The sequence below is a fragment of the Hippichthys cyanospilos genome, chromosome 1 (assembly GCF_059441005.1).
Source record: "Hippichthys cyanospilos isolate Australia breed blue-spotted pipefish chromosome 1, RoL_Hcya_1.0, whole genome shotgun sequence".
NCBI lineage: Eukaryota > Metazoa > Chordata > Actinopteri > Syngnathiformes > Syngnathidae > Hippichthys > Hippichthys cyanospilos.
This window is the reverse complement of record NC_142369.1, coordinates 36,522,188-36,537,484: the sequence shown is the minus strand read 5'-3', so window position 1 is coordinate 36,537,484 and position 15,297 is coordinate 36,522,188. Positions and strand designations below refer to the sequence as shown.

At 44.7% G+C, this 15,297-nt stretch overlaps 1 protein-coding gene and 1 pseudogene across 1 annotated transcript in view; one reads left to right on the top strand and one right to left on the bottom strand.

Moving 5' to 3' along the window:
* Positions 1-15,297, bottom strand: part of ak6 (adenylate kinase 6) — a 30,217-nt gene that overhangs the window by 12,548 nt on the left and 2,372 nt on the right. Inside the window, exon 3 of the mRNA XM_088410717.1 lies at positions 2,406-2,498. Coding sequence (XP_088266843.1) covers positions 2,406-2,498 — 93 coding nt within the window. The remainder of the gene's footprint in view (positions 1-2,405; positions 2,499-15,297) is intronic.
* Positions 6,946-12,044, top strand: LOC148430246 (uncharacterized; annotated as a pseudogene).

Below are 15,297 nucleotides of genomic sequence, written 5' to 3'. Positions count from 1 at the left end.
CACAGCTGGTCAGGATGGAAGGAAAGAGAGAAAAGGAGTGAAAAACGGAAGAAAGGAATGTTGTGAAGATTTGCAAACTTTATCTGTTAGACATGGCTTCTAAAATTGCTAATGGCGGTAAAGGAAGAAGTAAGAGGATGATGACAATAGAAACTTCGTCTAGCTCCTCCGAAAAGATCCCCAGGGGTTCCCAGATCAGCCGAGAGACATAGTCCCTCCAGCGTGTCTTGAGTCGTCCCCGGGGCCTCCTTCCTATGGGATATGCCCGGAACACCTCACCGGGGAAGGGGGGCATCCTAACCAGAGGCTCGAACCACTTTAACTGGCTCCTCTCAATGTGGAGGAGCAGCGGCTCGACGCTGAACCCCTCCCAGATGATTGAGCTTCTCATCTCTAAAGGAGAGCCCAGAAACCCTGCGGAGGAAACTCATTTCGGCCGCTTGTATTAGGGATCTTGTTCTATTGGTCACGACCCACAGCTCGTGACCATAGGTGAGGGCAAGAACGTACATCGACTGGTAAGTAGAGAGATTCGCCTTTCGGCTCAGCTCTTTCAGCTCTCCGCTCACACCACGACAGACTGGTGCAGAGTCCGCATTACAGCAGACGCCAAACTCATCCACCTGTCGATCTCCCATTCCATCCTACCCTCACTCATGAACAAGACTCCAAGATACTTAACCTCCTCCACTTAGGACAGGACCTCATCCATAACCTGGAGAGGGCATTCCACCCTTTTCAGAATGAGGACCATGGTCTCAGATTTGGAGGTGATCTTCATCCTAGTCACACGAGGCTGCGAACCACTCCACTGAGAGTTGGAGGTCACGGCCTGAAGAAGCCAACAGCACCAGCTTTCACACCCTTTACACCTTATTGAAATTTATAGTGGGTTCTCGAAATGAATAATTGTCTAAATATTACATATTGTCATTTTAAGACAAAGTGATCTAATTACACACCACAAAGCGTGTGCGTGTGTGTTCCCTTGACACTAGCCTACAATTAGCAATAGTGTCCACTAAGGAGCATACCAATAGAACAGGATGTACTGTATGTTCAATAGGTCCTTTCACACCGCAGGACCTCTTCCGCTGTACCCTGGTAGTGTGCGTTCCCCTTTCCCTTCACACCAAAAAACTGTCCAGGGAGGGAAGGTTCCACCAAGCCTATACTCAGAACTTTCTGAGCTCCGAGTTGGGACTAGGGTCTTCGCCTCTGTACCTGGGTAGCTTGAGGTGGGCATGCTTCGGTAACTTGTGCTAAAAAATGATAGGTGGATGGGCGCTCTGGAACAGATTACTGCGTATTGACAGAGAAGAGGACATCCAACTCCAAGTGACTCCGAGTCGCTGCCCACCATGAGCTTTCAAAAAAAACCCAAAAAACATTAAAAACACTAAAGGAGAGTTATGTCAGGGATCAGAAATCCCACCGTAGCTGGACACCCAGTCCATGGTATGCACTTCCCTGAGAGCTGTGCATCTCAAAGCACATGCAGGGGGCTACACGGAAGCTCCTGCTTTTGCTCGTCTTAGCTGAGTGTTTTCGTATCCTTCGGCAAGCTCTCCATGATGCAAGCTCCCAAAAAGAACCTGATCCACACCCGCTGAATGTTGTCAGTGCAGAAAGTCCTTTTTTCATTGTGTAGCTATCTACTTTTAGCTGGCTTCCAGTCATAAAGCACTCACTGGAAGAGGGAAAGTGCTCGCTTCACCAGCGACTCGTAGCTTAGTTGATCGATGTGTAACATGTTATTTGGTATGTATGGTGTTTTCAATTATTTACATTTGTTTTCAGCTTTGAATCGATGTGTTCTTAACAAGTGAGTTATGTGCGCGAAAAGAGTGTACTGTAAATGGTTCTGTAAAGCGAGAGTGATGTGAAGAGGGGGAAAAAAATAATGCAGAGACCTGACTAAGCATTGATCCTGTCGTGAAGACTGCAGAATTAGGACTCACGGTTTTATCCTTCAGGAATCGGAGGAGCTTCCTGCATCCCCTTCTCAAGTTTACAGGTTGCACAGCTCGAAGAACAAATATGAATTTATAGGTAGCAAGCTGCTTAGCAGAGCTAATTAGGCTCCCTTTTCATGGAGTGCGTGGCAGCTTCTTTAGTTCATCATCCTGCTTGTCATTCACCTTTACAGCCATGTCATCAGTCCAATTTGAATACGCTTCGTCCGCTGTCCCTCAGTATGAACAGAAACTTGGGGGCTGTCTATAAGGAACTTTGGACATGGAACCCCTGCGACCAGGAACTCTTGAGTTCCTGGACTGTGTGGTATGAAAGGGGCTAATCAGTGCTGTTGGCAGTGACTGAAATTAGCAATCATGTTCACTAGGGAGCATGCACACACTGTTGTGATGCAGGCACATTGAATGTTGCAGTCAGACCTTTTTTACCTTCCTGAGCCAGATCACCTATATTAACATAGGCAAGCCCGGTCCGCTGTGCAAGCTCCTTTCCCAGAGTTGTTTTTCCAACCCCAGGGGTTCCTATAGGGAAAAAGGAGATACTTATTAGGCACATATTTAAGTGCAAGATGCACAATATAACATGTTCCAAGTATAGTTGGTTGCAAATAATAGAATGCTGCACCCTCTTGTATGTTCAAGGGCAAAGGTGGGCAAAATACGGCTGGCGCGCCAGATATAGTCCTTTCGGTTATTTATCTAGCCTGCCTTAAAGGGAAGATAATTAATGTTTGATGTGGATGACTGCATTCATTTCATTTTGACTTGTAGTGACAGGCAACACCAGGTCGCACAGAAGGCGCAGTGACTTGGTTTTGCAGAGTCTAGAGGAAAAATATGAGTGCGCGAGCGAATGAGACAGAGAGAGACAGACAGACTAAGAGTGCCTCGTGTCTAAGAAAGAATGGATGCCTAAATATTTTTTTTACTAAACCCAGGTCCATGGCAGTATGTCATATTTGCCAAAAAACTATTGTGATTTTTAAGGAATATAACATGAGCTGTCATTTTTCCACCAAGCATGCTAATTACACCACAACAACTTTTCAACACAAGAACGTACGGCTACCGCTGACATACAGAATACATACAGAGTGGACCTCTGTGTTATGAGATTAAGCCGTTCCGCGGTTGGGCTCATAAGGCGAAGTCACCGTATGGCTGTGTTAACAAGGACACGGCCCGATTATTTCAACTGTGGTAACATTGAGCGGGCACGGATAGGTGTTTAGTTTTAACCGTGGTAACGAGGGCATGGCCCGCTCGAATATTTATGCTAACAATAGGGGACACAAAGCAGTGTTTAGCTTGCCAGTGCTTTTCAGATGGTGTGGCCTCTGAGGAGATGCGACAAACTTTCTCTTTCCGAGGGTGACTTTGCAAAATATATCAGAGAATGATTGGTTTAAATTGTTGACACATACAAAGGTACATGGTAACTAAGATGTGTGTCTCGCCGTGGATTGGCGCAACCCCAGACGTGGGGGAGCATTGCAACGTTTCCATGTACGTTGGGGATTTTGGGACCCTCATAAATGGACAGGGGCTTTATTGGCTATTTTTTTGGGAGATGAGTAAGCCACCAGTGAATCCGGGGGAAGAATGGGATGCAGAATGTTGTAAATTTGGTTGTGAATGCCACAATAGAGGATGGCATAAAACAATGGGTGAATTATGGAGGGAGCTGGAAAGTCAGTTGTTGGCATGTACAGAAAAGTAGCAGCAAAAAATAAAACAGGAAGAGTGGAAAAAGGTGTGGCTGAAATAGAAGGTCTAAAAGGTAAATAGAGACAAATGTACAGCTGCACATTTGGCTAAAGATTTTCAGATAGAAGAAAGGGGAGTAATTGCATTAGGAAAGGACTTGAGGGAGAAGGTAAAGGAAAGTGGATGGTTGAAGAGAAGTTTAATGAGAAATAAATATGATAAGTGGCGGCAAAACCTACATGAAATGTGTTCGATGATGACTGCTATAGATGCTGTTCAGAAGGAAAAAAGGGATCACTTTGACCCACCAAAAACAGTTGAGGCCATTCCAAAATAGGGGTCGGTGATAACTTCTTTGTATCCGTTATTGCAAGCTCCGGCACCATCGGGGGGTGCAGAACAGGCCAGGCCCACTGCACCTCCTGCATACGAAGAGACATCCCAAACTTCATCTAATAATTGTAAGGTGGCTATGCAGGCCCCAGTTTAGCAACTGGTTGGGGAAGTCAATTTGGTAGGAACTGCCAGCATTGAAATGACTGATCAACAAAAACTTGTTGTGGAAGACATAGTGGTGGCAAATCAACAGGGAAGCATGGTGCTGGAAAGCTGCCCTCCCGACACCATGATGGACAACCTGATCAAACAGCTGGACAGGCGAACCGCAGACAATGTGTATCACAAGGTTCAGAGCGCTTGTCATTAGTGGATGAATTAAGAGCCAGTGTGGCGAAAAAGCGCCTCCAGCAACAGGATGAGTTAGACCTGAGACAGAGGAAGGGGGAAACCTATCGTTTGGATTGAAAGGACATTTACATGATCATTGACACAGGAGCTACAAAGTCATCAATGTCTATACTCTTGCCAAGAACGAAGCACTCTGGGGAAAAGATAGTCTTGATGGGCTTCATCGGACTTCCAACATCTCTGCCTGTCTCCACACCACTAATAACTCATGTTGTTGGACAATCTCTCATCCACCGCTTTGTGTTAACTGAAAATCGAGCACCTGTGCATCTCAAGGGGTGTGACCTACAAAGAGACATGCAACCATCCGCTGCAGCCCGGAAGGACTGACGGCTCACTTCCCGGGAGGCGTGTCCATTGCTTGCCACCCAGGCCCGCAGCTGGCCAGGTCCATGATGCAACGTGAATGCTTTGAGCCCACTGCTGACATTTATTGGGCCACATTAATACCTGAACTAAAGGAGGGAGGTGACATCTACCCGACTTTCCTGCAGTGGAAACTCTGGATCAAATTGCTCTTCTCTTACCTGCCAACCCTCTCAATCTCATTCTGTTGTATGACCGCAATAATAACCCTAATCACATTTATGTGGGGTAGTTGAGGCGTTGCGACATACAAATCTGTCAGAAAAGCAACCTCCATGGTTCATGATGGGTGAGTCTTCTACACCACACATAACACTTGCTGTAGGCTAAACTGGGAGGCACGTGAAGTGGGACCCATGGTGCAGCAATGCCAACTGGCAGATAATTGGACACAAAGTGAAATCTCCTTAGTAATGCATTCCCAGAACACTGAGTCTTTTTGTATTCAGGTTAACGCGGTGGATGTGGGGTTTTTGGAGCATGTCACACTATCGATTCCACGGCAAGGAGCTCATGAACACGAGGACGCCGCGCCACTTTTGGACAAATTGCCTGACTCGTTGTGGTCAGTGGGCCCCACTGACATAGGCCTTTGCTACCCTGCATTTCCAGTACCGTTCAAAGTCAAACAAAAATGTCATTGTAAGTGTGCCCCAATACCCATGAAAACTCGAAGCAGCAGAGGGCATTACTAACAACCTGGAGGGACTTTGGGAGGCCGGAGTCCATGAGTTGTCGGACTCCCCTTTCAACACTCCCATTCTCCCACTTTTGAAAGCGGATTGGGTAAATTACCGTATGGCTCATGACCTTCGGAAAATTATTGAAATTACTTAAACACCTTGCATTCCTGTGCCGGATCCACATTGCTCTTTGAGCGTGTTTAGCTCAACAATGCAATGGTTCACTGTGATTGATTTGGCTAACGCATTTTTCTGCCTGCAACTGGCTGAGGAATGTAGAAAATATTTCGATTTCACATTTAACAGCTGAAAACTGCAATATACACGCGTTCCCCAAGGCTGCAAGCTAAGTCCTGGGATTTTCAATCAAGTTTTGCGCCAAATGCTACAACCACTGGTGGTACCGGAGGGTGCCATCCTAATCCAATTTGTCGATGATATACTAATTGGTGGTGAGACGGCTAAAATCTGCTTGTCCACAACTCGCCTTTATCTTACTCGACTTGAAGTGGGGTTCAAGCTGTCAAAGAAGAAGTTACAGTGTTGTCGACAAGTGCAATTTTTGGGAAGAGTGGTCTCTAGACAAGGCTCTACATTGAATACCTCACACCTCTCATCCATTCTGTGCCATTCTTGGCCGACGAATGTGAAAGAGACACTTTTGTTTTTGTGCCTGTACGGGTATTCCCGAGGCTTCATCCCCGAATTTGCAGTCAGGACACGTGCCCTTAGAGTTGTATTGAAAGACAAAGGCATGACAAATTTGAACACTCCACTGGTTTGGACTGAACATACAAATTAGGTTTTTCCTAATCTGAATCAAGATCTGGCCTCAGTTTCTCATCCTGCTCAACCCGACGATGAGCAGCCATTCTACTTAGACGTGTCTATCAATGAGGGAGTAGCAAATGGCGTCGTCTTCCAGAAGGTTGAGGGTAGTAGTTGTGTTTTGTATGTAAGCATGCCCCTGGACCGTTTTGAGGCGAGGCAGCCTTTTGTGCCTTGTACACAGCTGCCGTGGAAGTGTGCGTGGACAAAACCGCTCATGTTGTTATGGGATACCAGACTTTCATTCTGACTGACCAAGGTGTGGCCTTGTTTGTTGCACCAGAAGCATTTACAATGTTTCCATTGCGACAGCAACACCTGCTGACAGTGCTGACCCAACCTCATATTGCATTACGGTTTTCGGGCATCAATATGTCTGAAAATGTGGCGGTATCTGGGCCTTCTTTGTTGCATCCGAAGCATTTACAATGTTTCCATTGCGACAGCGACACCTGCTGACAGTGCTGACCCAACCTCATATTGTCTTACGGTTTTCGGGCATCAATATGTCTGACAATGTGGGGGTATCTGGAGACCCACATGACTGTGTTGAGGTGGTGGCTCGGGACTTGAAAGCCAGACCAGACCTTTCACCGCGTGAAAGGGGCAGGGTCTTCTTCACCGATGGCTGTTGCTGGGGGAAAACCTCAGGACCCCTGCATGCTTGCGCCACAGTTGTGGAGGCCCTGGACCCTGACCGTTTAGATGTCCAGGGACTTCCCCAAACCATCAGCGCAAGCGGCGAAATTGATGGCCATGTGTGCGGCCCTCAAATTGGCGGAAGAGCAAAAGATGACAATTTTCTCCAATTCGGCTTATGTGGTTGGGTGCCTGTACATGGACTGTACTGGCGGAGACAAGGGTTTATTACAGCTGCCGGGGAACCAGTGGCTCACATGGACTTGGCTCGTCGCCTGCACGACTCGATAGGCAGGCCAGCAAATGTGGCAGTCATCAGATGCACAGGTCATAACAAGGCGAATACACTGGCTTCACGGGGTAACAGGGCTGCCGACGCATTGGCCAAAGCCGCGCAAGTTACCAGTCTGATGTGTCGAGTAGCTACGTTGTCAGGTCTAATCAATTGGTTGATTTGCTCCCACCAGTCACAACAGATGTTATTCGCGACTTGCTGGATTTGGTGAAGAGGAAAATAGTAAGTGGGAAAGCAAGGAGGGTATGTACGTGGAACAGATGAGACTCTGGTTTGGCCCATCGAGAGGGCCAAAGCGCGTGGTGTTGTCAATTGGCGACTTCATGGGTTATGTCCTGGACAAGGCCCACGGAGTGACCCATGAGAGTTATGTGTCCATGATGTCTTAGACTCCATCACTGGTGGACTCGCTAAAGTTAAAGAGCTTTGTATGAATTGTAAAATATGTTAGACTTACAAAGTTACATCAAACAAAAACCGGCCAGTGCCCGAATGAGGTGGTGGTGATGACTATACTGATATGTTGGTTCCAGTCCAGGGCAAAAGGTACCTTTTAGTTATTCGACACTTTCTCGGGATGGCCAGAGGACTACCCCTGTGCTAAAGAGGACGCGCTGTCTGTCATCAAAGCGCTCATCAATCATTTCATTCCAACTAACAGGTTCCCCCAAGTCATTAGATCTGACAACGGCTCGCATTTCACTGCAACGTCCTTGGACAGGTCCATCCTTCAGTTTGCTGGACCCCCCCAAAAGGGTATAAACCCGACTGGGAGCAACTGTCATCGCTGGTGTCATCCCTTTGCATTACAGATCCAACAGTGAGAGACACGCATTCACCTGACGCCAACCTTCCATCGAGCATCTTACTGAAAGTGTTGCAACGCAAGTGGTCAGAGCCCTGGTGGACGGGCCCGTTCAGGGTCAGTGCACAAACCTCTCACGCAGTCCGGTTGGAATCAAAGGGGGACAGGTTGTACCACGTGTCACAGACACTTCCTGCCCCCTCTGAGAATTTTGGGGACTATTGTCATTTTTATTATTTATTTCTCTCTTTCCTCCTATTTCTTTCATTTTTCTATTCCTTTGCTCATTTCCTTTATTTGTTTGATTTGCAATGTGTGTGCTGGTGTATTTCTTTTTTTCTTTTTTGGTTTTGTACTATAGTTAGCAATTTAACATAAGGGTGGAATGTGTTTTGGTTACATTGTGATGTAGTATTCATTTTACGTAATTAGGTTCATGTAGCTTAGTTTGCTGTTACTGTTGATTATCGGGTTCTATTCAGGTGTCTATGTGTTTTCTATTTGGTGTTTCATCAAGACTGTGTTGCAGCCTTTCCCAAAGCCAGCGAGGTTCATGGCTCTGGTGGTTTCCCTAGCTCTAGTAATTAGGAACGGGTGGGGTCTGTCGGGGACCAGCGCCAATGGCCGGGAGGAACGTCATGGAATCCAGTGAGGCCTCTCGACGCATTGGTATTGAATTACACTTTTGGTGATAACACTGTGTTTCAATCCGACTTGTGCAAAGTTATCAATTGTGTTGGATGGGGTGACCCAACAGGATATGATGTATATTTATGTGTGTTGAGTCAGGAGGATGGGAGAGTGAGACGACGGCCAGTCCCGCACAGCTTTAACTGTGGGAAGGAGAGAACTCGGGCGATCCCATGTTTTAGTTGGAATTCTAATCTTAAACTTAGCACGAGCACTAATCACATCTTCAAGACATTCGAGGCTCTCATTATGCAATCAAGCTCCTCACCACCATTCTATGTGGTAGTTATTTACCGTCCTCCCGGTCCATACTCTGGATTCTTAGATGAAGTCCCTGAACTTATGGCTGACTTAATAACTCACACATAATGTATTAATTATGAGTGACTTGAATATTCATATGAACTCCCCATTGGAGCCACTTACTGTAGCATTTCAAGCAATAATCGATGCATTTGGTTTTACACAAATAAAAGCAGCGACACACCGGGATGGTAATATCTTAGACTTAGTGTTAACCCGTGGCCTAACTGCCTCAAAGGTCACAATTTTGCCGTATACCAACGCTATGTCTGATCATTATCTTATAACGTTTGAAGTCCTAGCTCAGTGTGGTCTTATTGACCACAACCAAGGCTTTAGGAGCCATGATATTAACTCATCAACCAGAGCTGCACTTTCTTAACTGCCTTTTGCAACAGCTGTCTTTCCGTCTTTCATTGGTACAGTCGATAAGCTCACAAACGATTTTAATACGGCTCTTTTAAATTCCCTAAACTCTATTGCGCCACTGAAACTTAAAACTTGTCCGAAGCGGCACACTGCGTGGTTTACGGATGAAACGCGTATGTGTAAATTGTTAAGTAGACAACTTGAGCGTAAATGGCAAACAACTAAACTCGAGGTTCTCCGTCAGGCCTGGTGAGGTAGCTTGCTGAAATATAAAGAGGCTCTTAGGTTAGTAAAAACAAATTACTTTTCCAAAATGATTACTTAATAAAAACCCCAAATATGTATTTGACACGGTAGCACAGCTAACGCAACAGCAGCAGATTAATCATAGTTCCCTCCATTCAGCACACATTTCATGCAATTCTTTACTCAGCGGATTCAGCTAATAAGGGATGAAATAAAAAAGGCAGCGCCACTTAGCCCCTCGGCTGTGTTTGTTGATGCTAGTTCAGAAAATCAGGTTCAAGAAAGTCTGGTTACCCAGTCCCAGTTTGATTTAGTATCCCTGGAGTGTCTTATACACCTGGTTAATGCAGCAAAGCCGACGTCCTGCATGCTCGACCCGTCTTGAATATTATCAACCTGTCACTCTCCTCTGGCATTGTACCTGAAGCTTTTAAGACGGCCGTCATTCAACCATTACTTAAGAAACCTCACCTAGATCCTGAAAATCTCTCTAACTATAGGCCCGTGTCACACCTTCCGTTTATCGCCAAAATTCTTGAGAAAGTTGTAACACAACAGCTTAGCGATTTTATGATAGACAACAATAGATTTGAACTCCTTCAGTCAGGTTTTAGGGCCAACCACTCAACTAAGACAGCCCTAGTAAAAGTGACGAATGATCTTCTATTAGCCTTGGATTCCAACGTCTCATCAATATTATTACTGCTTGATCTTAGTGCCGCATTTGACACTATTGATCATCATATTCTTATAGAACGTCTTAGATCATGTGTTGGTATCTCGGGATCAGCACTTTCTTGGTTCAGATCTTACATCCTGGGAAGGACGCATAGTGTTTCTTATGGTGATGCGATCTCTGAGTCTTTCTCCGTCTCATGTGGTGTCCCGCAGGGGTCAGTACTTGGTCCCTTACTGTTCAACAACTACATGATTCCTCTCGGCGATATTATACGCAAACATGCTATTAGTTTTCATTGCTATGCTGATGATACCCAACTCTATATGCCCTTAGAAATAACGGATCCGTGCAAGTGCAGTAAACTGGAGGCTTGCCTTGCCGAGATTAAACAATGGATGTCTTCCAATTTTCTGCTTCTCAACCCTAATAAAACTGAGATGTTATTTATTGGCCCTGCTCATCATCAGCACTTGCTTAAGAATACCACATTGAACCTGGAAAACTGTATTATTTCCCAAAGTAGTTCTGCAAAAAATCTCGGCGTGTTATCTGACTCAACTCTCTCCTTTCGAACACATATTAATAACCTGACAAGAACGGCGTTTTTTTCACCTCCGCAATATAGCTAAAATTCACCCTATTTTTTCTCTTAGCGATGCAGAAACATTAATTCATGCATTTGTTATGTCGCGCCTAGACTATTGTAACATTTTGTTTTCTGGACTTCCCATGTCCTACATTAAAAGCCTGGAGTCTCTACAGAATGCAGCAGCGAGACTATTGACAAGGATGAGAAAGTTCGATCATATTACTCCGATTCTAGCTGACCTGCATTGTCTTCCAATACACGTGAGATATGATTTTAGGTGCTGTTAATTACTTATAAAATTTTACACGGTTTAGCGCCTTCCTATCTCGTCGACTTAGTATCACCATATGTTCCGTCCCGACAACTTCGATCACAAAATGCCGGTTTGCTATCGACCCCACGGGCTAAAAAGAAGTCCGCGGGATCTAGGGCATTTTCCATTCGCGCGCCAGTACTATGGAATGACCTACCTATGGAAGTTCGCGCAGCCACTTCACTAGAAATCTTTAAATCCCGACTAAAAACACATTTATACTCAAAAGCATTTAGTTAATGGGCCTGTCTGCAGCTTTCTTCTTTTTTTTTCCTGCCCCCTTCTCCCGGCTCGGAGAGAGGGCTAGCTAGTTGGTGAAGGTTGACTTGACCACCCACATTTGGCCCTGCACTGATCGACTATCGCGGGTTAAGAGATCGACCGTCTGCGGTCCCCTTGGTTGGACTCGGTTGCCCAATGGCTTTGCCTGCTGTCAAGTCATCATTGCACTATATAGCACAATATGTTTTCTGTAATCTATATTATTTACCTGTATTTGTCTGTAATGTGTACCTATTTGTCTGTATTTGGTACATGCAGCATCCACTTCAACCTGTGGGCCTGGAAGGGGGCTCCTCCCACCTGTGGTCCCTTCTGGAGGTTTCTGATTTTCCCGTAATTGGGGTTTTTGAGTTTTTCCTTCCTTTGACAGGGGATGCTGTTGTGTACCTTACACTAAAAAGATGTCTCTGTACGACTTTTTTTTTTTGAAAGAGGTCTCCACATTACCTCTTTTCATCTGTGCAGCGCTTTGAGACTTCGGTGTTTTAGGGCTATACAAATAAAATTTGATTGATTGATTGATTGAATCGTGTAATAGTTCATTCTCGCCGAGGATATTGGGAACCAACCCTCACCCACAACCAGGAGTGGAAGAGTCACATTGGATTGGAAAGAGGTAGTATATATCCCACTCCTGAGCCTCAAACACCCTATTTTGTTCACTCTAAAAAATTTTGGTCGGCCGCCTAATCTGTTTCATAATGTTGACAAGGTGTATACAGTGATCCCCTCTACTTAGCGGTTAATGGGGGGTGTTAACCCCACGCGAAGTCTGAAACCCGCGAAGTAGGGTATCAGTTCCTAGATTTCTATGTACGCCCCAATATAGCTGCAGTAACCATAAACAATCCTTTTTTTGTATTTAAGTATTTTATTTTATTTTTCATAATATTTAAAATTGCATTATCCTTATTAACATTATTAACATTATTGTATATTCATTAAATGACTAATATTACTTAGTTTGTTGAGAATTTGTTCTCAGGACTGGTTATCTGTACCAAGACTCCGGTGAAAGAGTACACAAGTCATCACGTTGAACTTCACATTTATTTTGGCTCATGTATGGGGTATCATGTAGTATCTGTTGAATAATAAATCAACAACAATGTTAAAGTCAGTCAACTAAGACAAACACTTGCCGAACTTTTGAATTTACTGTATTTTTCGCCGACATTAACAGGATAGCAACAACTAACAACTACTAACTATAAAGTGCAACCTCTACACAAACGAACACAAACAGAATAAACACTCATTGCTTACTAAACATAGGCAGTAGCGTGTGTTACCAACATAAATGATAACTAGAGCTGCAAGCAGCTTTAACGGTCCCTTCGCAGACCTGAGCACGTTGAAGGATGAACAGTTCGAGGTATGAACATATTTGGGTATGAATGTATTAGTGCATATGCAAGCGAACAGTCGAAGTCAATGTTTTAGAAAAGGTCAAAATTTCCTTAGCATTTGTTCAACGGGCTCAACTAAGTAATTGGAATCGCAAATTCGGTAATACAGTTGGCCCCTGGTTTATGGACTCCCTCTTTTACGAACTTTTCATCTTACGAGCATGGACCGAGGTGTTTTTTGTCCCCCTCTTACGCACAAACCTTTCGTCTTTCCAACATGACGATCACTGAGAACATACTATTTTTTTCATTTAGCTGCATCAACGAAATCAACTGTTAACGCATGTCTCGGTAATGCCGATATGCTATTGCTTTTACAATGTCACAGTCACTGTCTCAGTCACGGTGTCAGTCACGGAGATGCCGATCTGCTATTGGTCGATTAAGGTCACAGTCCTGGTCTCACTCACGGAGATGCGGATATGCTATTGGCCGAACGCCTTCATCTAGCTTGATGGCACAGCTGGTCGGGATGGAAGGAAGGAGACAAAAGGAGTGAAAAACGGAAGGAAGGAATGTTGTGAAGACTTTGCAAATTTTATCTGTTAGACATGGCTTCTAAAATTGCTAGTGGCGGTAAAGGAAGAAGTAAGAGGATGATGACAATAGAAACGAAGCAGGAGACAATAAAAAAATACGAAGGAGGCGCACGCATAGTTAACCTTTCTCGTGAGTATGGCCGTAACCGCTCGGCAATCTTCTAAGGGCAAGACTTTCCTTGCCAGGGGACGGACCTCGGTCAACAACAAAATGGAGAGGCTTCTTCTATTATGGATTAAAGAGAAGGAAATCGCCGGTGATATGTTCTCGTTTAAGAAAATAAATAAATAAATTCTGCGGGTTGGTCTCTGCTCCCCTCCGCCTCTACTCAGCTCAAGTCACGTCGCCCCAAAGGTAAATGTCATTTTTCCTTTGTATATTTATGTTATTTAACTGTACAGTAGATTATGTTACAAATTTTTAATATGTGTATAAAGTCGTGATGTTTTTACCTAAGGTTTTTGCACGCGTTGCACGCATTCACTAATTAACATAGGTTTGGATTGCCTGTCATACGAGCAATTCGAGTTACGAGCGTAGCCGCTGAACGGATTAAGTAACACGGGGGCCCACTGTAGATTTTCTGCCACGACGTGATTCTTGCACTACGATGGAATATATGTTTGTTGATGTCTGTAGGAAATGACTTTCATTCAACGTGTGAAGTCGTGACAAGATGAGATAATCTGGGTCAAACTACACTGTTACGATAAATCGTCATAATGAGCACTGCTGTATAGGCCACAGCCATTATCAACACAACGTAATATTTGGTGGAGGAAATTAGGCGTGTCTGAAGGCCTGTCAGAAAAGAATTCAGTGAGATTACTTTGCCAGGCTCGACAAGGTACATGTAAAATTTTTGTAAAAATATTGTTTGTTTTTTGTTTGTTTGTTTGTTTTGCTGCCACTAGGTGGCGCCCGCACAACAAGGGCAAAAAGTGTGTTTAGCATTGGACTCCCCATGAAATGAAATTTAGAGAAGATCATCTTGGTCCAAGTACATTAAGTTTTACCGGTCTGGCCAGACCGGATTTTGAGGCGGAGTAACGTCCACACCCAAATTTGAAAAGTCATAAACCTTGAGATACTTAATCTTACCTATCTCAATATTCTCCTGACTAATTTTCAGTAAATTTACTGAAACCGGCATAGCACAGAACATGAAAGTGAAAAATTTAACTTTTTTGTCTGCCACCAGGTGTCACTATTGGTAATTTGAAAATGTGTCATGTAGAAGATTTAGACCATGAGTCTTAATGATACTGTCAATTTTCAGATATTTTAAAGCTTGTTCAGCTGAGTTATAAAGGTTTTTATCACTGTAAGCAATGAAAACTGACTTCATGTTTTGAAAGCACACCTCCATATATTCATGGGATCATGACTATTTTTTCATCTCCAACGGCGACGAGACCCACTACAGGAAAGAAGTGGAGCTTCTGACCAGACGGTGCAAAGACAACAACCTCCTGCTAAACATCAGCAAGACCAAAGAGATGGTCATCAGCTTCCAGAGAGGCCACACCCAACACTCCCCATTGACCATCAATGGTGCTGCAGTGGAGAGGGTGAGCAGCACCAAGTTCCTGGGGGTGCACATCAGCGATGACCTCTCCTGGACCACCAACACTGCATCTCTGGCCAAGAAAGCACAGCGGCGTCTCTACTTCCTGCACAAACTGAAGCAGGCAAGTGCAGCGCCACCTATCATGAACATATTCTACTGAGGAACCATCGAAAGCATCCTCACGAGCTGCATCACCGTGTGAGGCGGGAGCTGCACTGGCTATAACAGGAAGTCTCTACAATGCATCGTGAGGACAGCCCG